General features: G+C 49.5%; 1 protein-coding gene across 27 annotated transcripts in view; it reads right to left on the reverse strand.

Moving 5' to 3' along the window:
• The window catches only part of CACNA1D (calcium voltage-gated channel subunit alpha1 D), a 347,101-nt gene that overhangs the window by 61,094 nt on the left and 262,856 nt on the right, over window positions 1-23,151 (reverse strand). For 25 of the 27 annotated variants that reach the window (XR_015151536.1, XR_015151535.1, XR_015151538.1 and 22 more), the window contains 13 exons: window positions 21,820-21,940; window positions 18,113-18,227; window positions 17,570-17,639; window positions 16,659-16,725; window positions 15,672-15,819; window positions 13,162-13,291; window positions 9,885-9,944; window positions 7,120-7,226; window positions 5,279-5,366; window positions 4,505-4,612; window positions 4,366-4,418; window positions 2,440-2,586; window positions 586-787 (listed from right to left, as the gene is read on the reverse strand). Coding sequence is in view for 23 of the 27 variants with exons in the window: in XM_086367475.1 (XP_086223601.1) it covers window positions 586-787; window positions 2,440-2,586; window positions 4,366-4,418; window positions 4,505-4,612; window positions 5,279-5,366; window positions 7,120-7,226; window positions 9,885-9,944; window positions 13,162-13,291; window positions 15,672-15,819; window positions 16,659-16,725; window positions 17,570-17,639; window positions 18,113-18,227; window positions 21,820-21,940 (1,416 nt within the window). In the remaining 4 variants the exon portion in view is untranslated. The remainder of the gene's footprint in view (window positions 1-585; window positions 788-2,439; window positions 2,587-4,365; window positions 4,419-4,504; window positions 4,613-5,278; window positions 5,367-7,119; window positions 7,227-9,884; window positions 9,945-13,161; window positions 13,292-15,671; window positions 15,820-16,658; window positions 16,726-17,569; window positions 17,640-18,112; window positions 18,228-21,819; window positions 21,941-23,151) is intronic. The other 2 variants (XM_086367471.1, XM_086367467.1) reach the window with 1 other exon arrangement.

Below are 23,151 nucleotides of genomic sequence, written 5' to 3' on the forward strand. Positions count from 1 at the left end.
GTACTTCCTTCTAAGTCAGTGGTTCTCAACCAGGGGACATTTGACAATGTCTGAAGATGTTTTTGGTTCTTGCCAAAAACAGTGCAGAATGGGGGGCGGTGCAGAAGGTGCTGCTGGAATCTAGTGGGTAGAGGCCAGTGATGCTTCTAAACCATGCACAGGAAGCACAACAGAGAGAATTATCCAGCCTCCAGGGTCAACAGACCCAAGGTTGACAAAGTCAAGGCTATGCCCCGCCAGGGACTGTGCGAGTATCAGGGGGTGTTCTCTGTCCCCAAGCCACACCACCCTGCATGACGCTGAGCTGTTACAGGTAGGTCATGACCACACAAGGCGGCCAAGGTATTCTGGCTTCTCACCCACATGTGGGGGTAAATTTAAAAATTACTGCCTCATCTGTCTCTGGGTAACTAACTCTCAATACTGATGACTCAGATTGGCTGAGAGTATGCTCTGAGCAGAGCCTGAGCCCCAGGGGCAGAGAGCAGGTGGGCACCCTGCTCTGCACGTGGGGAAAGCCATCAAAAGAGAGATCAGTCCTCTTTAACTCAAGGGACAGAAGCCCAAACAGTGTGTGACTTTAACCTGATTTTTGTCCAGCTCACAGTTCTTATACTCTTTCTCTCCCTGCTCCTGAAATGTGACGATGACGAAGCCCACGAAGATGTTCATCATGAAGAATGCGACAATGATGATGTAGATGATGAAGAAGATGGAGATCTCCACACGGTAGTTGTAGATGGGGCCCACATTCTCTCCGTTCGAATCGATGGCTTTGTACAGCAACCTGGAGAGCAGAGAACCAGTCAGCACCAGCCCCACTGCCTTCTGAGTGCCTCTGGGGGCACTGACAGTGGGAGCCCTCACTAGGAGCCCACCCCAAGTGCCCTGGATACACGGTGGTCCCCCAGGAAGCCTCCTGAGCATCAGGCCAGGCAGCCCAGCACCTGGGGGAGGAGGGAGCACCTGGGATGTATTTGTGAACTGATTGCTCTGAGAACCAAGAAAGATTTACAAGTATTGAATAATGCTCCTTCCTAGTCGCAGACAGAAGAGAGGAAGAACATCACACGCAAGTCTTTGGTGGAACGGAAAGCTATAAACATGAGAGCACAAGTAAGCAGCCAGGGCAATTCCAAAGAACTATAAGAGGTTCCCCAAACTGAAACAGGCACTACCGTGAAACACGTGCCAAGCAGAACTCTGAGCAGAAGGAGGGGAGATTACTGCAGCAGCCTCCAGTTCGATTCACGCCCATTCCCATGCAGACGCAGCCTCTCCGAGGACTAACTGCACGCCGCCCTGTGCTGGATGCTTGTGCGTCCAACTGGAAAGGTGGACACACTGCAGTCCTGTCTCACAGAAGCTCAGGGAGGGGTCTCAGTGTCCAAGGTCAAGGTCAAGGTCCTGGGGGTCAGACTCAGAGTGGAGCCCATCTGCCTTGAGCCCCAAGCTCATTCATTTTCCTGCCATCAGATTTGCTAAAGTGACATGTTTAAAATCTGAGGCCACAGCCAGTGCCTCTGAGAGTGCAAGCTCTCACCCCATGCTCCCCTCCCCCAGGGCCAAGCCCCATCCAAGTGTCCTTTTATTCTGCAGGTACTCCACACATCCAGAGTCCTGCCAGCCCGTCCACCCTGCACAGCTCCTCTGGGCATGACAACTTGACATGCAGACCACCACCAGTGTATGTATATTCTGGTGGCAGGAGCTGGGGTGCCATCAGAGAGCAGAGAACAAGAAACGTGTAAGAGACTCTCCTTTTGTATTCTACTTCCCTCCCCTTTTCTTACTCCACCCGTCAAAACCCAAGTCACTCCTCAGGGCCCCGTGCTACATGTCACTGATGCACCAGGTCTCTCCTGCCTGGCTTGGCTGAGGACACTGACTACATGTGGGCTTTGAAAGGGGGAACCATGTCTAGACAGCTCCATTCCTTCCACGGGGCTTAATACAGTGTGCTGCGGAGAGCTAACATCAAGAGCACATTTCATGAACAACCGAGTGAGTGCATCAGTGAAAGACATGACACGCCGGTACGTATTAGGACTCGGAGTGAACGGACAGCCCGGGACACAATCAAGGGCCTCTCTAGGACAGCGTAATGGCTTCACTGATGGGGCGACACAGGGGCTGGCCTGAAAAAGGCCTCTGGGGATTCCCCATTCCCATCCAGGGATGCCCCCCTCACCCCATCCCAGCTTCTCAAATCTGAGAGTCCTGGCAGCTGCCCATAGAGGTGAATCATTCACCGAATCAGACAGCGGAGCCCTGTGCATCAGGAAGTGACTGCTAAGTGGCCCAAAGTTACAAAGTCAGAGAAGAGGCCTGCAAAGCTGGAGAAAAGCAACAGGACTCGCTCCAGGAGAGACGGCTCAGCCCAGGGTGCTTTCGAAGCAGCAGGGGCATCCCTAGGAGACACATGGTCCTGGTACTCACGCGGGCCAGCCCTCGAACGTGGAGACTGTGAACAGAGCCATCATAGCCGAGAGGACGTTGTCAAAGTTGAAATCACTGTTTTGCCAGATCCTCTCACGGACCACAGGACTATCAACATCCCCATCCTTGTAGAGGATGAAGAGCCCCCTAGACAGAAAAAGAGGTGGGGTCACCCAAGCTGGACATGGAATGGGATGACACGCCAATCCCTCTGCAACCCTGGGCACCATCCCGCTCGGTCCACAGCCAGGCCACAGCTCTGAGCACAGCACAGGCTGCCCTTCTCCATATCCTGGCCTGTGTTTAGTCTACTCTTCGGTTCAAATAACCAGTTAAACGAGTATTCTCCAGAGCTACCAAGCAGACACCTAGCACATGCCTGATCACAAAGGAGAACTACTGAACAAGAACCATCTCTCCTACAATGGGCTCCAAGTGTGCAATGAAGAACCAAGAGCTTTGGCCGTGCAGAATTCCACAGCTCTGGGAAACCAGCCCAGGCCTCCTCTTATCTCTGTCTTAGTTTTAATCGAATTCCTTTTCTGATAGTAGCAATATTCCCAGCTTTCTTTCCAAAAGAATTCTGTAATTGCTGGCACACAGTATTTCTCATACAATTTCACTTCTGGAAGGGTTCCAGCCCCTTTGTTCCACAGAAGAGGAGGCTGACATAGTGAGGGATGGGAAGGCTTCCATGCTGTCACCTCTATGGGGACCCCCCCAACCCACAGTGTGAACGGGGCCCCCAAAGCCCACAGCCACAGTCACACGGCAGTCAGATAACTCTCTGAGAGCCCTGACCGCTGAAAAGAAGTGCCCAGTGAGCCCCCAGTGCAAGCGGCCCAGCCGTGGCTGGCGACATCTCAGGACGGGGACACAAGAACATCTACGCTAAGGTCTCAGCACTTCAGGCTGTGGTTCCGTGTCTGCCTTCAGAGTCAGGTGGATGAGCTGGAGCAAGAGGAATGAGTATTCACCACCTGCTCTCTCCTGTCACCATTACTGTGAATGAAAACGAGACCAAAAGGCAGGTGAGGGGAGCACGTGGGGAGAAGCAGCCTGGGACTTAAGTCAGCAGAGGCGGCCAATCCTGGACTCCCAGCAGGTTGAGCTCTGAGTTCTGGTTTGAGGAAAAACTTGGATACGTGGCTGTAGGGAGAGCTAATTGTTATTGTAAGTTTTAGTGCCCATCCTTCAGTTTACTGATTCTACACCAAACATCAAAAGTCATCAGTCCATTCGCTCTCTTTTTTAAAATATAAGGAATCTTTGCTTCTTTTCTTTTTAAAACAAAACAAAACAAAAAATTTATTTGGCTGCACCAGTTCTTAGTTGCGGCATCTAGTTCGCTGATCAGGGAACGAACACAAACCCGAGCCTCCTGCATCGGGAGTGTGGAGTCTTAGCACTGGGGAAGATGGGGAGCTCCTCATGTGTCCATTCTTTAGGGGTGATGAAAAGCTCCGGAACCGGCCTGAGGTGTCGCTCGTAGCACAATAGGGCTGTATGAAATGCCACTGAACTGTGCAGTGTGAAGAGGTCAATTTTATGTTCTGTGAATTTCACCTCAAAACCAACTCCTCCGTCTTTCCAGCTATGAGCTGAGCTCTCAGGACTCTTGTCCTCTACAACAAAACCTTCAGAGACACTAAATATGAACAAATCCTTGAAGCTCTCTGTTCTTCCGAATTCCCCACTCCCACGTTCAGGACAGGCTTCCTGGGCGGCTCAATGGTAAAGAATCTGTCTGCCAATGTAAAAGACATGAGTTTGACCCCTGGTCTGGGAAGGAAATGACAACCGACTCCAGTATTCTTGCCTGGAGAACCCCCTGGACAGAGGAGCCTGGTGGGCTACAGTCTCTGGGATCATGAAAAGTCTGACGCGACTAAGCGGCTACAGAGCAACAACGGTCAGGACACTCACCTGCACTCTTCGGGGTTACTTTTGGCTTCGTCTGTGCAGCGATAGAACTTTCCCTGGACACAAAACAGACAGGCAGTCAAACTCTGGTTCCCCCTGAAGAGACGGGCTCGGCTCCGTGCTCAAGGGCCCTGCCCTGTACCTTGAAGAGCTGGACCCCGATGCAGGCGAACATGAACTGGAGGAGCGTGGTGACGATCATGATGTTGCCAATCGTCCGGATGGCCACGAAGACACACTGGACCACATGCTGGGGAAAGGGGCGGGGAGCGGACAGGGGGCTGTTACTTGCCTGTGCTATTTTAGCCGCAGGGTGAACTAATATCAGCCAAGATTTTCTATGATTACGTGCATTTTTCTATGCGTTTCCTACTTGACAGTCCTCTATGCCTTGCCTTGCAGGTAGTGATCTATGGCGAGCTCCCCTCAGTGCATCGTGGCCACTTGGGAGGGACGCCCTGTAAGCAGCTGCTCCTTGGTTTCCTTGAAAGCAGTGAGCTTAGGGTAGAAGAAGAGCCATGGGGCACAGCAGTAGCTGGCACACAAGCCCTTCTTATGTACCCCATAAGATGACTTGGGAAAATGTTAACCCTCTGGCCTTTTGTACAAACTCCCTAAGAACAGAGCTAAAGACTGAACTATACCCAAAGGAATACTATTTATAATGAAAAAAGTAATAAAGTATGACAGTAGTCAGATAAAGAAAAATATTTTAAATTAACAAAAATTTTAAAATAGCAATTTTTAAAATGCTACCAGCACTTGGGAGGGGTAGCCTCATTGACTAGAAATGTTCTTTCTAAGCCAAAACCCACTTGAAAAATCCATCAGGCCTCAGCCAAGCTCCGGCCCAGGAAAGTCGATGATGACAGCTAACCCTGACCAAAGCTAGTCCAGCCTGGGGAGGAATCCGAACCTTAAGTCCTTTCGCTCTGTTGATGGCCCTGAGAGGCCTCAGGACCCTTAGGACCCTCAGAATCTTCACAACAGAGATGGCACTGGATCTAAGGGAAAGAGCAGAGGAAAGAAAGCAAGCAGAGTGTATCACAGTTGGTAAAATGCTGCGAGATGATTTCACTGCAGTGCGATGATGGTGGGACCCCAAGGAGCAGAGCCAATCTCTCCCCACAGGAGGACGGGTCTACTCCTTCCCATCCAAACTCCACCACAGTCCTGGATCAGAACTCACGGAGCCCTGAGTCACACAGCTGATGCAGCAGAGATGCGACTCTGGGTGCGCCTGGTTCTTCCCACCTGATGTCTACTCTAGGTGTGACCTGGCCGGGTTGTGCTGGTTTGGTTTTCTAAGTTTGGAGGCCCTGCTGTGCTGCTCTGATGCTGGGCTTCCCTGGCCTTCAAGGAGGCTGCTGCTGGGTGGGAGAGATGGGCAACTGCAAGCCAATGTGCAGGAGTGGCAACAGAGGGAAGGCAGCCAGGGGAGCATGCCTCGGTGGGGCTCTGGGAAGGCGCCCTGGAGGTGATAGCCAGGTGAGTACCTGGGGGTGATGGAATTACCTAGACAAACAGGGAAGGGGCTCCAGCCGAGGGGGGCAGCACCTGCTCAGGCCCTAGAAGGGAGGCTGCGGCTGGTGGAGAATGGCAGGTGGCTGAGTGTGGCCGCAGCACGAGCTCTCAGCAGGCAGTGGGTGGGGGCGGAGAGCCAGGCACAGCCGGGAGCCCCCGGGAGCTGCAGAGATACTCTTGAGAATGTCCGTTTAGGCTACAGCTACATGGCTCCCCACACTGGGCACTGAAGGGAGGTGAGGGAGAGGGTTAGCACAGGGCAGCTTCAGCAGGGGTCCTCATCTTCTGATGGGGACAGAGCCTCTTATTCACCTTTAGTTCAGAGGCCGTGTGCACACAGGGCTCTTCTATGGAGAAAATGGTGGTCAGCACCCAAGCAGAAGTGCTTTGAAGTCCACAGGAAAGCAAGGCCCCCCCCCCAGACGCTCCCACTGGAGCCTCTGCCCCACGCCCCCAGATACGGCAAGCTGCGGCCATTCCCCACTGGAAATCACTCAACGCCATGGAAAGGCCCCGAGGCTCTAACTTGCAGCTTTGCCCTTCCCAGATAAAACTTTTAGAGACTGGAAGAAAAGGGTCACAGCAGCAGATTTATCCTGGACAACAAAGAAGCCTTTGATCCTCCAGCTAGAAGGGCTAAAGAGGCCACCTCGTACTACCCTTCCTGTTCAGAAGTGGAATGGAGATCTCAGGAAAGGAGGCCCCCCAGGACCTGAAGAGCCCACGGAGAACCCAGGCTAGAGCCCAGCTGCCCTCCCTCCTAGTTCAGACTTCCCTCACCCTCTTTTGAAAACAAAACAAAAAAATCAGAGAATAGTGAGCACAGCCCAGCAAATGGCATAAACAGAAAAACAGAAGCACAAGGAAGCATGCGCTGTCACAATGCTTTCTGGTGTGGGTGCAAATTAAGCTTTCCAGTTAACTGAACGCCAGTTCAGTTTATAAAAGCGTTAGTCACTCAGTTGTGTCTGACTCTGTGCCACCCCACGGACTGTTACCCTCCAGGATCCTCTATCTATGGAATTCTCCAGGCAAGAATACTGGAGTGGGTTGCCATTCCCTTCTCCAGGGGATCTTCCTGACCTAAGGATTGAAACTGGGTCTCCTGTATTGCAGGAAGATTCTTTACCATCTGAGTCACCAGGGAAGCCCCTCACATAGACCTGCCTGCCCAACAGTCCTGTGTACACACACACACACACACACACACACACACACACACAGAATACTTACTGGATCCCAAATGACACCAAAGACACCCCAACAACCAGCATATCCAGTAAGTTGAAGTAGTTCCTGCAGAAAGCGCCTTTGTGGAGGAAAGCGCCAAAGGTCATCATCTGTGAGCAGAATCGTAAGTGATTTAGTGTTTTTTTCTCTTTGTTTTTCTTTCCAGGGGAAAAGAAACCTGGGCTCTTTACAAAATCTTGAGCGAAGTATGACTTTATGAACAAGTGTGGGTTAGGAAGCCAGAAACGCAAAGCAACAGGGCCGAGTAATAACCAAATGCTTTGTTCAAAAATGAAAAAAGGGCAGTTGATTCCCAACACATTTTAAAAGAACACACCAACTGGGACTTCATTATGGCGATGACAAATTTCAAATATGATTATATCACTGGCACGTCCAAAGGCTCTGTCTCAGGGGTGGTCCACATGACCAGGTTTCTCAGGATGCAATCGCTGCCCAGACAACCTGGCTTCCCCATAAAACTCTGGTTCCAGCCCCTCTGAGATGCCAGCACAGCCCATGTTGCTCCAACTCAGGCTTCTCAGTGGGGCTAGAAGTGCCGGAGCCCTGGCCTCACACACACAGTTGACAAAGACACTGACTTCATTTCCCCAGGCCCCATACTGCTCTTAACAGTCCCGAGTGATCTGTCCTTTTCCAAGGGCTCCTGCAAGTCCAGCTACGCTGGCACATGCCAGGTGGGGCTCAGAAGCTGCCACGAGTACCTCATCTGCTCTCTAAGCCACGCCCCAAGTGCCCGGAGCCCACACTGCAGGTGCTCACTGAGCTTCCTAAGTAAGGAGCTTAGTGAGGAAATGCCCCAGAGAAAAAACTGAAAAACACATGGAGTTACTGCTTATTTTTTAAAAAGATGGGGGAATTTTCAGATAAGTACAGGAGAGGAAGAGCTGGGAGTTAATCATACTAGACCACATGTTACTGCCAATAATCAATCCTCTTTGACCCACAAACTACAACAAAAAGCCCACTTCAAATGTAACCCAGTAACCAAACAGCCTTTCAAACCTTCCCCAGGCTGTCAGGAACCAGCCTTTCAATGTCAGCTGCTTCTCAGAGATTCTCCACTTTCGGAATCCCTCTTGTTTTAGCTTATTTTCCACTCTCTAAGATTTCTTCAAAATGAGGATTGATTTGGAAGATTTAAGTCACTGGGGCAAATACATAGAAAGTGAAAAGTAGTAATTGTGGGGGTTTTTTTCTTTTAAATAAACCTGTATCTCTTTGCCCTGAAAGCCACTTCACTGAACAACTTAAAAATGTGGAAAGGAAAATAAAACCTCAATTAACCAGGCTAACAGGCTAAGGATGACATTTCCAAATTCAGTCTGAGGAGATGGCGAATCACCAAAAAAGAAAACCTGGGATGGAGCACAGGCCAGGTGGGCACTGCTGCACCCCACACCCTGAGCCTTCAGCTGCGATGCCCATCACCATGGAGACGGTGGTAGAATCTGCTCACCGATCCAGGCAGCATCTCACTTCAGACCACATTCAACCACATTTACTGACCTGATGGCAGGAAAATGAACTCAAACATCTAGAAGATTTTTAACAAAGGTTTAAACAGAGGTTGGTTGGTCAGTACTGTGCTAATATTTTCATTAGCCAAAAAAAAAAAAAAGAGAGAGACAGAGAAGGACAAAAAGTAACTACTCTATTGCCTGGAATGTTAACTGAGGTTTTATTTTACAGAAGATTTTGTAAAGAGCCCAAGTTCCATGGTAGTCTACATGAAAATATTTTTTTTTTTTTTTTGTCCTGAGATGCACACACAAAAACCCCAACATGGTTTAAAGAAACTTGCGGTTACAAGTCCCCATATCCCTGAGGGTCTCCCCACCAGGAGATGCTGCAGGCCACACTGTCCCAGGACTTCAAGGATGCACACCCCTGGGCAAGTCTGGGGTTCTGGGATATCCGCTGTGGGTCTCCAGACTTCCGAGTCCATAGAAATGGAGGCTGGCTCACCCAAGGTGGCCTTCAAAACCAGGACGCAAACCACATGCAGCAATGGCGACTGGCAGCTCATGCATGGGCAGTACATTCTGGGCACCCTGTCCAGAGGGTGCTCTTTTTGTTTGTGTAAATGTAAGCCCATCCATTAAAACATATATATCTTAACACAGAGAGACCCATGGTATCTTGCAAATCTTGTTGCAAGAAAATAGTGTGTTACTATTTCCGGGCACTGAAAACATAATGCAGTCAAAGAAATGAGAGAGGCGTTTCCTCTGTAAGAGGAAGGCGTTTCCTCTGACTTCAAGGTCAGGAGGTCAGGAAGGGTGGAAGAGAGTTCACACACAGCACTGGACTGGTTGTCAGTTGACAAATTTCAGAAGATACTAAAAAAAGGAGCAAAATGTAATTCCCAATCACTATTAGGAAGCCAAAGTAGCTCCCACATGCATTCAAAGGTTTTTTGAAGAAACAGCAACAAAAGGTTGAATGGTTACAGGAAAAAAATCCTTTGATTTAAAAAAAAAAAAAAAAGTGGAGGTTGATCACAGAGGACAAAAACTGAAAATAGCCAAAAGCACGTCACGTGTCTTGGCCGTGTGTCACACACAGGAGCAGGCCCCTGAAACACACTCCTGTGATACCTGTTACCTTTAAAACGATCTCAAATGCAAAAGTACCAGTGAAGACATAATCTGCATAACCTAGCATCTGGAAGGTAAACAAAGAATTGCCAGCGTTATTGCTACTGCTGCGTTAGAGTATGCAAGGATCCATGAAAAAGCCGTTACCTTCAACAGGATTTCAACAGTAAAGATGGCTGTGAAAGCATAGTCAAAGTAACCCAGTATCTGCAAGGCACAACACGTGGAGATGAGAAAATGGCATCTGGACAACTCCCGACAGCCCACATGCGCTCAGAGACCCGTCATCCCGGGAGGAGCCTGTCACCCTGGAGGGAAGTGCAGAGATGCTCCAAGGGCCCCACTCGGTCCATCAGAGCTCTGGGCACACTTACCTCCTGTGACCACTCTTGCTGACTCCCCTCCCAGCCCTGTGTTCTGGGCAGCAGAGGCTCACTTAGCAAAGTGTTTTATTAATAACCTTTGTTCATCGGCACACGATGCTGATAAGATACTTGTGGTGTCAGATTAATTAGTCTCACACACATTTTAGATCCTTAACTGCCCTTTTGGTAGAATGAAATACGCTGCCCTCCTGCTGAGCTTCAGATTGGAGGGAAAATGTAAACAAAGGTATAAGTGGCATCAGAGGGGGTCTTGTGTCCCCTTCTAATTTCCACCCATTCAGTCAGGGAGCCAACACCTTCCTCCACTGACGCGCCGGGCTGGATAAATCTGCAAGGAAGAGTTTCACTGATCCTCTTCCACCCGCCCGCTGCTCTGTGTCTAACGCTGCACTCTCTCCCTCAAGGCAGGTTTTCTCCTTGCTGGGCCCATTTTATCAGCACTCCCCCAAATACCACCGACATTATAGCCGCTGCAGTCCTGTCTCCCCTTCTAGGGTCCCTGCTTCTCCACAGATCTGGGGGGCAGGAGGGAGGGCAGGTGGACGGCAGCAGGCCTCAACTAAGGAGGCTCACAGGAAGTCCTCAGCCACGCACAGGGCAGCTGGGACCCTCCAGTGGAATCGGCCACCTTGGCTGCTTATCTTCACAACAACTGGGCTGTACAGTTTGGGGGAACAAAAGAGACCAGCGCTGGAAGGTAACCCGTGGAGCCCACTCAGGCCGACTCCGTTCATTTCCCAGATGCGGATGCTGAGAACAGAGGCAGCTGCTCAGGCCAGGCGGCCAGTCTCTGCATCACTGGCATGGGGCCAGGCCTTTGAGATGCTGGTCGAGAGCCCTGGGCCCTGCTGTGTGCATGTGGGACCCACCCCAGGGGAGTCCTCACTGCTATGAGACTAAGACGAGAACCTCTGCTTCAAAGGCCAGCTGTCCTCCCCGAAGTTCTCTCTTCAGACAGCATTATTCATTTTCCAAACTGCTTCCATTTGGGGATTTATAAATTTTGCTGGAACACTTCTGGTATAACTGTGTTTCTGTCCAGCCAATTAAAGGTCTTTCGCAGGACACCACGGAGGCTGCCCACAAGGAGCCCTGTCCCTCACCCTTATCCCCTCCAAGGTCACAGCAGGTTTCTGTGTGTGTTGAAAGCGGGTGGGGCGCCAAGAAACACACAGCTTCTGGCAAGCCAACAACCCGGCCTGGTATCGCGGGGCAAGGCTCTCGGACTCAGGTTGCTCTCTGTTCACTCTGCCTACTTTTTCTTTTTCACTAATAACTCAGCTAAGGTTAAAAAAAAAAAAAAAAAACAACCCGCTGCTAGATCTCAGTTATATGATGTATCTAAGGTAATCAAACTCACAGACAGAAAGCAGAAGGGTGATTGTTAGGGCTGGGGCAGGTGGACATGGGCATAAAGTTCCCCACATAAGGTGAGTAAGCTCTGGAGATCTGCTGTCCAACATGGTACTCAGAACTAAGGATACTGTCTTGTATCCTTAAGAATTTGTTAAGGAAAAGCTCATGCTAACTGTTCTGACCACAGTCAAATATAAACAGTGCAATATTTTTAAAAGCAAGACACACATTCATGTGAACATCTATTTAAAAAGAACAATAACATTTCTTGGAAAAGGCAGCAGGGAAATAAACCCATGGGGAAGTAATTACAATAAAAACTAGAATATGAGGCCTGCAGGTAAACAAACTCTTGGTCAATCTGTGTTCTAGGATCAGTTTGTGACCTAGTCTGTCACACAATGGTACTTTTTCCCTAAACAGCTTTCCCTCTCTGTGTCTCATCTTTATGATGGAACTGATGACACCCTGTTGTGCTTTATTCCATCTGAGCATTTAGATAGAGACCTCAGGAACCTTAACAAAAGCTGTAACCCCTGGGTACAGGTTGAGACAGGCTCAGGGCTCCATCTTTACGTCACCCAACCATGCTTTGAGGGGAAGATCTTTTCATCTTCATATCAGGATGCCCACTATCTCATCAGTCTCAGAGATTGGGTTTGCCAGGCTTCAAACCAAAAGCATGGGAAATGGAAAGACAGCACAGGGCTTGGTTGTCACAACTGAAGTCATGGGGCACTGATCTGGTGACTTGTCTAAATCCACAAATCTCAAAAGTCTCTTGTACAGAAAGAGGCACCACAAGGGCAAGGCAGCAACCCCTGACAGCCTCGCACACTGGTGGGCCTGCCTCCCCAGGCGGCTTTCTGGGAGATCAGCTGAAACTGCGCTACAGCATCAAGGCCTGGCAGTCCACAGGCTACCGTCTTGTGAAGCTGTCTTGCCTCTGGATTGCTCTCAGTGCTTATGGCTGACCTGCTGAGACTGACCTGCCCAGGCAAGAACTGACTTAGGTACCAGTCTCTGCCCAACACAGATGCCAGGCAAGGGAGTCAGCCCTGAACTTTGAAAACTGATTAATAATAGAAGATTAAACCCTCTCTTCTCTTTGAAAAGCCACCTACTGGCCCAAACTAACCTAGGCTTCATTCTTCTCCGCTGAATGCCTCAGGTCCCCATCTGCCATCTCCCTGACTTGTATTTCTCATCAGTAACAGTAGCTGTGTGAATCTGAGTCCATATAAGTCTTCCTGCCAACCCCAAGTAAGAGCCCCCTAGGCATGTGACACACCAGGTTTCAATTTTCTTTTCTCTCTGCTGGATGCTGCCACAAGCAGGAAACCTCAAAACAGGTGTGCACATGAATTTGAGGAGGGGAAAAGAGGAATCAAAATGTCGGCAGCGATGCAGAGAAGCACGGCTCCTGAATACACTGTTACTGCAGAGTATCTGAAATGAGGTATAAAATATATGATTCAATAAAGGTTTGTGCCCATAACAAAAAAATCTCTCTGGCACTGACAAATCTGCAGCATAAAATGCCTTCAGGGGAAGGAGGGGCCCACATGAGCTTTGACCCTCGTAGCCCCTGCAGGCCCTGCCTGGACACCGGCCTCTGCCTGCGAGCCCAGCGCTGACTGGGGGTGGGGGGGTCCGCCCTGACACCCTCGCTGGGGGCTTACAGTGTTCCGGAAGGAGTGGCTGCGGATGGGGTCCTCAGCGGCGAGGGCGGCGCTGCTCAGCATGATGAAGACGAGGATGAGGTTGGTGAAGATGTGGTGGTTGATGAGCTTGTGGCAGCCCACGCGGATCCTGCAGGAAGAGCCACCGCATGGATGAACCCTGGAAGGGCCCGAGCCCACCAGCCAGCGCTCTCAGCATGCTGGGGCCACTCCATGGTGATGGACCAGGTGGAGGACCGCTGTCCCTATGCCACCCAAGCCCCACCCAGCAAACTGGGACCACCAGACCATTCTTTCCCTGAAACCCTGAGGGTTCTGTGTGGACAAGCCCCACAGACCATTCACTGCGTCCTGAAAAGCAGGAACACCACCCTTCTAAAGGTGAACAAACTGAGGCTTCAGCTTGTGAAAGAACTTTCTTAAGGTGACCCAGCTATGGGAATTCCCTGGCAGTCCAGTGGTTAGGACTCTGCGTTCTCACTGCCAAGGGCCAGGGTTCAATCCCTAGTCAGGGAGCTAAACTCTCAGAAGCCCCATGGTATTGCCACCCGCAAGTCCCCAAAAAGGTGACTCAGCTAGTAGGGGACCAGGGCATATTTCCAATCCAAGTCTGATGGTGACACCTCCCCACTGTAACATGAAGCCCAGAAGCTCCCTTTTCCTGCCTTGAAACAGAGACTGAGGTCAGAGTTCATCGTAGAAACTCACACAGAACAGGGGTGACCCCAGCAGCCAGGCTGGCTGCATCCTGACCTGACCTCAGGGAGAGAGATTGGGTGTACTCTCCTGCTGTGTGGACATCCTGTCAGAAGTGCTATTCTGGGGGCAGCTGACCCACAACAAGTGCTTCTGAGAAAGTCAAGTGGAAGTCACATCATCATATAAGAATCTCACAAGCATCTCCCTGCACCCGGTGGGGCAGAGCCATCGCAGGCTCCTCCGGTCCCATGGAACAAGGAGGGTAGCACGTGCCCAGCAACCCAGCCCTGACTCTCACAACAGCACCGCAGGCTGTCAGAGCCTCTCCTGATGCCCCTGACAACATCCCAGACTACTTAGTGTAGTTAATGTCTGACTTCCCTTAACTTCAGTATTTGACTTCAGAACTTCACTGTTGGTTTTTTTGTCTACAGAATACATGCAGGTTTTCCTTTGAAAAGTTTTTTCCACTTTAAAAACCAGAAGTCAACTTTATATGAAGGTGATGTCTTGTTTCATTTTTTCTCCCTGGGGCTGCTGAATGCCTGGCTGTGGTCCCTGGAGGGCCGGCAAGCTGTCAGCAGCTGGGGAAAGCCTGACAGTGCTGTGAGGGCAAGAAGTGCTCAAAGCTTTGGGGGCAAATGGAATTCATTCCTCCCGTATAAGCAGACACAGTGAGCTGCAGGGGTCAGTGAGGAGGCTGAATAACTTTTTAAAAGAGATATGCAAACTCTCAACAATGATGAGCTATAAAAACTACCATCCAGGGACTTCCCTAGAGATTCAGTGATTAAGACTACGCCTCCCAATGCAGGGGGTGCAGGTTCAGTTCCTGGTCAGGGAGGTAAGATCCCACATGCCTCAAGGCCAAAAAGTCAAAACTTAAGACAGAAGCAATATTGCAACAAATTCAAAAAAGATTTTTAAAAATGGACCATAAAAAAAATAGATTACTATCTGATCTTCAACTCCGTAAGAACTGTTCCCACCTTGCCTCTCCCTGTGTCTCCCTGGAGCTTGAGAATTTACAGATTTCTCCTCTGACAGCCCAGAACTGCTTCTGCAATTCCAGCAACCTTTCTAGGAGCCATCTATTCCTCCTGGCATTTCACTCTGTCCCAGATGATTTAAAACCTAGAAACCAGCTAGTAAATACACATCTTCCTCTTAGAGTACTTGTGAGTAATTACCAGGTTCCTGGCAAGCACTGGATCATTTTAACAGGAGAAATGCTATTTTAAGCAGGCTATCATGGAGCTGAACTGAACAGCTACCACTTATAAACTATCACTGAGCAATACTGGTACATTGCCATCAAGCTCAATAGGGAAAAGTGATCGGCTACACTGGGCCTCTGAGTGAAGATGTTCAGGAAGCTGGTCAATACCCTCATCTCCCACAGCATCTTAGCAAAAGACTTCCTTACGAAGAAAGGGTCCTTTGGATGGAAAACGCTTCACAGGTGATGACCCACAGAATACCAGAGCTGCAGGACTGCACCATTGCTGTCCCAGGGTGGGGGCGTGTGGGAGCGGGGTCTGGAATAGCATTTCTCCCAAGGCCTGGTCACCCCCCTATACCCCTGTCCAAGCACAGGAAGGCCAGGAAGAGATGAAGAGGGCAAAGGCAAAGCTGGAACAGGACAGGGGTCGGGGGAACGTGGGGCCTCAACACTTAGGCACAGAAAGGGGCTGTGAACCATCTTCCCTTGCACTGTCTGCCCCCCTACCCCTGGCCCCCAGCCACTCTCAAGCACTCTGCAGGATCCGGGGGAGATGGGGCAGCCACGTGACTAGAAAGGGGATATTTACGGGTTGGTCTTGCTGAGAATGAAGAAAGCGCTCCCTTCCGGGATGGGGGCGATTTTCTCTTTCATGTTCAACTCAGAGATTCTGCGAGGACGGGGGCCAGCAGGAACCTCAGGTTCATCCTCTTCCTCCTCCTCTTCCTCTTCACCTACTTTAAAGGAGATACTTTTTTTTATAGGCATGAAATAAGGACTGCATTTGTGTTTGAACGCTCATTTTCAATTTCACATGAAAATGTGGCTTAAACTTTAACAATGTGTATCAGCTTACACAGGGCTTCCCAGGTGGCTCAGATGTAAAGAATCTGTCTGCAATGCAGGAGACCCATGTTTGATCCCTGGGTTGGGAAGATTCCCCTGGAGGAGGGAATGACAACCCACTCCACTACTCCTTCCTGGAACATTCCATGGACACAAGGTGGGCTACATTAATCAAAACCTTCCAAATATGAACTGATAGTGTGTGGGTTGGGGCTGAGAAGCGCTCTCATCTGGTGAGTGTGTCCCTTTGTGGGAATGAGGCCCCAGCACCAGGTGAAGGTGCCAGCCCCCAGCACCTGGCTGCTTCCCCAGCAACCTCCACACTCAGCTTCAGCCTGATAAACTGTGCAGGGTTTCAAGTCACACACCCGCAGTCTCCCAGGCTCCCTGACTCCACAGGACCTCCCTCCAGCAGCCCGTCAAGTCCCCAGTCAAGGTGAAAGTGTCCAGTGAGTCTTGGCCACTGGCTGCCTCCTAGAGAGATACCCAGTGCAGGCTGCACGCGCCCTGCTCCACATCTGTGTTCTCTCCCCACCACCTGGTGTCTGGGTTCCCTAAGCCGCCCGAGAAAAACCTGAGCTAACCAGCCCACAAGGGGACCGAATCTCTGGCCTCAGCAGCCCCGGCAGCCCTGCGTGTGCCCAGCTGGGCTGGCCACAGACCCAGGCGCTGATCAGTGTGAGGACATTACTCATGAGCTCAGCGTCCATCTCTGGTGTCCGCCGCATACCTGGCACATCACAGGGTGGGTAGGGGTCCTTGTCCTCATCCTCTTCTCTGTAGTCGTCGATGGTAACCTGGGAGGACAGAGAAGTCTTGGGAGGAGGGAGACTCTGACTTCAGTGGACTCAAGAGGGGCAGTTAAAGACCTAACCCTGCCATTCAGCCCGGGGTAGGGGTGTGATCTCCAAAGTGGGTGCTGTGTGAGTGTGTCAGGAGAGCAGGTACCCCCAGATGATGCTCCTGCTTCAGAGAGAAAGCCTGAGAGCAGATGAGGAGCAAACTGGTGTCCCCCCTAGCCAGCCATGGCCAGCCAGCACTGGAGCACGCGCTACATGAGAACCACCTCGCAGGTTCCTGCCTCCTCGCCAGACTGCGAGCCCCATGTGAGCGCAGATCTCACTGCTCTTGGTCATTCCTGATCCCTGGTATCTGACACACCATCGCCACTGAGAAAGGACTTACTGACTCAGTGAATAAATCAACAAATTCAGGAAAAATCCACAGCTGCCACAGTGCCTGAGTGTTCACAGTAGGGCCCTGAGTGCCCAAACCCTCTGATCCTGAGACACCCCCACCCCCACCTCCCAGGGACAGACATCTATTACCAATCTTTGATTTTAATCCCCACCGAGAAGATAGGGACACTGGTCAGATGTGCCCACACCATTCCAATCAAGAAAAAATAAGGTGTGAGACCAGTTAAATATGTATCACACCAGCTCTCTGTCTGAAATACTGTTAACAACCAGTTAAGTGCTCCACTTCATGCAGACACTCCTGGAGAGCCAGCATCTGTGATGGGGTGCCACGCTTTCACTCTAAAATAGCACCCACAACACTGTCATGGTATAAAGGCGATACATTTATGGTGATATCAACAAAATGATTTGGAAACAAAGTGGAAAATGTAACATATACCTTGTTGTCACTGTTGGCTATCTGGTTGACTTCTGGTTTGCTGTTCTTTTTATTTTCCAGACTTTCTTTTCTACAGAGAAGAGAACAGAAGGAACCAAGTAACCATCCTGTTTTATATAGAAAAAGCTCATCAGGATTTTGAATCAACAGTGGCCCATTTAATTGGGAACACCCCTAACAGCAAGAATACAGCACAACCCACACTCAGTTCATCTCAGTGCACTGGGTTCATAACACAGATCATCTTATTAAAATTCTCATTCAAGGGCTAATCAGCACTGGACGCATCATTTATTTTATGATGCCAGAATTAACTGCAGAGATTCATTAAGCATGGGGACGTGACCCCTACTTTCAGCTTCAAGGGAATAAGAGCCAAGGGCCTGGGGTCTGCCCAAGAGTCCATCTTTTTCGGTCAGCCTCTTAGGCCAGCCACCATCCCCACAAAGCAGCAGCATGGGAGCCCCAACAGGTCACACCTATGACTGGCTCCCTGGGTCAAACCCTTCATTCAGCAAACCTCCCCAGGGGAAAGGCGGTTACCTGGCAATCTTTTTCCTTTCCTTTTCTTCAGCTTCCTCCTTCTGAGCAGTATTCAAACTTTCAGCATCAGCCAAATTGTCTACAGCGATGGCCAAGAAGACATTCAGTAGAATATCTAATTTGAGAATGTTAAGGATGAAGCATGGTTCTAAATGCAGTTATACCAGGTCAACAATGGCAGTGTCACACCCCTGTGCTCGAGAGGCTGGTGACAGGTTGACTGTCCCCTAGTGCTTTTCACTCTCCTGCATTGGGGAAGGAAACGGCAACCCACTCCAGTGTTCTTGCCTGGAGAATCCCGGGGACAGAGGAGCCTGGTGGGTTTCCATCTATGGGTGGCACAGAGTCACACACGACTGAAGCAACTTAGCAGCAGCAGTGCCATATTCACTTGGTAAAGCCAGGAGATTGGAGCCCCATTTTTCAAAAAGAACCAGAACCTATAGAAGATAAGCTAGCCAGAAGCAAAATTAAGATTCACTAAAACCCATGAAAACCTACAGATGCCAATATTTCCCTTCATGTGTGTATTACACGTGTGTCTATACATCTAGGTATCTATAGGTATGAAACACACTGCATAAAACAACCTGTCACAAAAATGTAACGTTTTTATGCATTTTACATTCACTTTATGCACTGCGTTTTCTTTGAAAACATGCACACCCACAACCTATCTACCTGGGGTGTGCTCTCCAAAATAAGACCCCAAGAAAGGCTACGCTTTATTCAAATCATGACCTCACAAGGCAGTCTGGGCCTTTCTCATTTGAAACGATCTTCCAAGTTTGCAAATACCTCATTCATGCATTCCACACTGACTGACTAGAGCACATCTAACTTATTGTCAGATGTGCTGGCCTGTCCTTCTGCATTGTCACACAGTGACTGTATCTTTGACTCTTGTGGTTGATTTTTATTTCTTTCAAAGAGTAGAAAGTTAGGTAACTGGACAAGTTACTAGCTTTTCGGCTTTTACTATAATGCTGTTTCTGTAGTTTCCTTGAGTGACTGAAAAAAAACAAAACAAAAACATACTCTGAAGATGCCTGTTTCTTACTTGCCAGCAGTTAAGTACATTTTGGAGAAGCATAGGGATCAGAGGGCAACAAACAGGTCAATGTGACTCCCGTCTCTCACTGATGCTTCCCTCTGGCTGATGCAAGGCCATCTGCATGCAAGACAATGGGAGCCCAGGGGCCCCGAGACAGGAGAGGCACGCCACAGCCCCACACGCCCAGTGCAATCTGAACTCTCATGTGGGTTGCTGAACATGTCAACAAATACAACCTAACAAGGCACTGATAATGAGCAAGCTTCAGGAGATGTCATGCTTGACTAACCTATTCAAGTCTTTAAAAAGAGGGTAGAAATGTGAGTAGATTCTATTAAGACTGTCAAAACACCTCTGATACACTAGGATTACTTTTTAAACAGAGCTGCAACCAGCCTGGGGAAGCAGTTTGTTTGGGGCTGGCCGATGATTTGGCAACACGAGCTCTCCTCTGATGAACGTGGGATAATTGTGGCTCAGAAAACGATCAGTGCTGGGAATAACTGCACTGAGAACTCCTACTAACGGTGGCAGTGAAGGAGTGCTGTGTCTCTAGTCTGACGATGACACCAGATTCTTTCAGTAGTAGAAAGTAAACCCGGAGTAAGAACCCACAGGAAAATCTCACAAGACCGTAACAGATGCTTTCCAAGAGCTAATACCCAATAGATATGTTTAGATGTATAACCCACCAGACCCTCCTAAACACTGGTGTGCCATGGAATTCGTCTGACAAGACCTGCCAAGCAACTCTGACATGCTGGTTAGAGTTCCGGGTTCTGGGGACATGAGAGGAAACAGGACAGATTGGAGACCTGGCTTCCAAGTAGCACCTGTTCTAGCTGGGGGAGATAGACCATAAACCATTTAAGGACTGCAGAGTGATACACCCACTATAAAGAAACTACAACATCTAACTGGAGGGAAAGTGGCTAGAGAATACTTCTGTGCAGATTGGAACCAGTATACGGCTGTGGCCTAGAGAATTAATCACGAGAACAGAAAAAGAAAATACTGATCATTCATTTAACAAACACTGACCAAGAGCCAACTGTGCGTGATCTTGTGGTGTAAGCCACAAAGATGTGAATACAAAAAGAGACTGCAGACTCAGGGAGCTTATCGCCTATTACTAGTTGGCAAGATGGAGAACTGCACCCCAAACTCTAGCAGGAGCCGCAAGTGATGAGAGGAGCATGGAGAGAAACTGGCGGGAGGGCTCCCCTGGGGGCGGGGGTGGGCAGCGCGGCTCCCTGCAACAGGATTTGTGCGGGCTGGGAGAGGGGCTTCCACAGAACACTCCGAAGTACAAAGCACTGTTCTCACAGCAGGCTTGCACTTGGGTTTCCACCCTGAAGAAGGTTCACTAACAAGCCAGAGAAAATGAAGGGGAAAACAGCCCACCAGACTTCTTAGAAGATTCTAGATTAGGATTCTTTAAAATAAAAAAGCGAAGACCAAGGAGCAGTATTCATACCTTGGTCCAAGTTGTTCTCTCACTAAGCATTAATCAAGGAGCTCTACGTGCCAGGTCTTGTGCCAGGGCAGCGAGGGCACAGAGAGAAAGCAGACACAACCCAAGGCTACAGGGTCAAGAGGGGCCGAGCGACGTAAAGGGAGGTCTGAATTTTCTAAAACCTAGGGTTAGAGTGACTCTGGCTGGGAGCAGGAAGAAAACAAGTCAGAGAAAGCAGGACAGAGCAGCTGGCCAAGGGACGCGTGATCCCCAAAGACACAGAGACCAGCAGAGCAAAATGAGGGCCAGGGGAGCTCAGATCAACCCACTGAAGATAAACGTCCCCATCCATTCTGAAGGGTCTCAGGAAGTCAGAGATGTACCCCTAACCTTTTAATGGGGCTTGGAGTGGGCCACCCCAAAACAAGCCAAGGTGGCATGTTGATGACTTTGAATTAAAGTTATTCGAGAAACAGCTGGTATAAGAAGAACACTCTGACCCACATCTGTTCCCCTGGGAGCAGGAAACCAGCTCCCTGAAAGGCATCCTCCCTAAGCCGGGAGACAGTGCTGGCAACTGGGGATCCGAGGCTGAGAAGGCTTTACAAACAAAGCTTGTGACTTCTCTGTTACTTTGCTATCCCAAGCAAACACTACTTTTTTTTGTCAAATCTTCAGAAATAATTGATTTTTTCTCTGGAAATATATATGAAATGTATATGAACAGCCTGCTTTGGTTATTTCTTAGGTCCTACACCTACAGGGTCTTCATATGTATGAAATTAAATGTGTTTTCCTATTAATCCGTCTTACGTCAATTTGATTAGTAGCTGGTCAAAAGAACCTGAAAGCCAGAGAACACTTTTCCTCCCTATACTCTCAAGGGTGGCAGCATACAGAGCACATGGCTTTGTCCTAAGCCATCCCTTGAGCTGTGATGTCACGCGGAGCGGGTGACCACTGGTGTACCCCATGTGCCACCTCAGGCTGCCTCCGTGGCTGCTCTCATTCCTTAAGGCCCGGAGGAGACTCTGCCGCTCCCCTGCTGTCCCAGCAACAGAGGAGGACACACGGGAACGAGGTGAGGATGCTCATGTTCCCATCACCCTGGCCACCACTGCCCCCACCCCGGGGAACCTTGGAGAGGAGGACAGCATATGGTGACGACAAGGTGACCCCCGCGGTCCAGAAGGATACAGTTACCGCAAATGAAGAGGATGATGAAGTAGATGCAGACGATCATTCCAGAAGATGATGGGCCCCCATACGCCATGATACCGTCATACATCACAGCATTCCAATCTTCGCCTGTCAGGATCTAAGAAGCCAAAAGTGGGATCAGCGGGCAAGTGGACTCACAGTTCCCACGATTCTCCCAAGCTCCTGGGGCTGCCTGGGTCTGGTGTCAGCTGCCTTGCACAATTCAGTTTGCACAGAACAAATGCATCCGTCAACCCATAGTCTTCAAAACATTACACTTAATCACACAAATACATGAGTTAATTATTCTGATGAAAATAAGATGACATTCCCACATAAGACATGTGTACTCTTTGACTGCACCCCAGCCCATTCAGCCCCTGCTGGTGAGTCTCTCCAGGACCTCTGTCTGTCTGTGCATTTAAGCACATATATACACACCCGGCGGAGAAGGCAATGGCACCCCACTCCAGTCCTCTTGCCTGGAAAATCCTATGGATGGTGGAGCCTGGTGGGCTGCAGTCCATGGGGTCGCTAAGAGTCGGACACGACTGAGCAACTTCACTTTCCCTTTTCACTTTCATGCATTGGAGAAGGAAATGGCAACCCACTCCAGTGTTCTTGCCTGGAGAATCCCAGGGACGGCAGAGCCTGGTGGGCTGCCGTCAATGGGGTTACACAGAGTTGGACACGACTGAAGCGACTTAGCAGCAGCAGCAGCAGCATACACACCCGGAGAAAACAGGCATTTGGTATCTTATTTATTTATTAGAAATAGAGGGTATCATACTATTTGAATTTTCTGCAATTTGCTTTTTATTCTCCCTCTCGATGTATTCTGGAGACCCTCTGTGCCACAGGGTCACTTTATTCTTTTTAACGGCTGCCTAGCATTCCTCATGCTTTATCAACTGTGGAAATGGAAAATCATATCTATGATGTGAATCACTACCAAACAGAAATTTGCCAAATGATTGGAAAAGGTAAAGCAATTCATAGAGAAGGAACTATAAATGGCTTCTAGTCACATGAAAAGATATTCAACCGCATTCCTGACAAGAGTAGTATCAATTAAAACTACAATGAGAGAACACTTTCATCTACCAGACAGGCGGTGATCAAAATGTTTGTGTACTCACTGTGCTAAAAGAGAGTGAGGTGACAGACAGAATCCACCCCCATCACTGGAGGATCAACTACCACAGCCTTAAAGAGAAGACTTAAGCAAGAGTGTCAAAATTGAAAATGGACACACCCCCTTTAAGCCAGCAATTCCATTTGAGGGGATTTATGCCATAGATCTAATATCACACATGAGCCCCACGATGT

Source organism: Bos grunniens, chromosome 22 (assembly GCF_055505025.1).
Source record: "Bos grunniens cultivar Pamir isolate PY7600 chromosome 22, Bosgru_T2T1.0, whole genome shotgun sequence".
Classification (NCBI taxonomy): domain Eukaryota; kingdom Metazoa; phylum Chordata; class Mammalia; order Artiodactyla; family Bovidae; genus Bos; species Bos grunniens.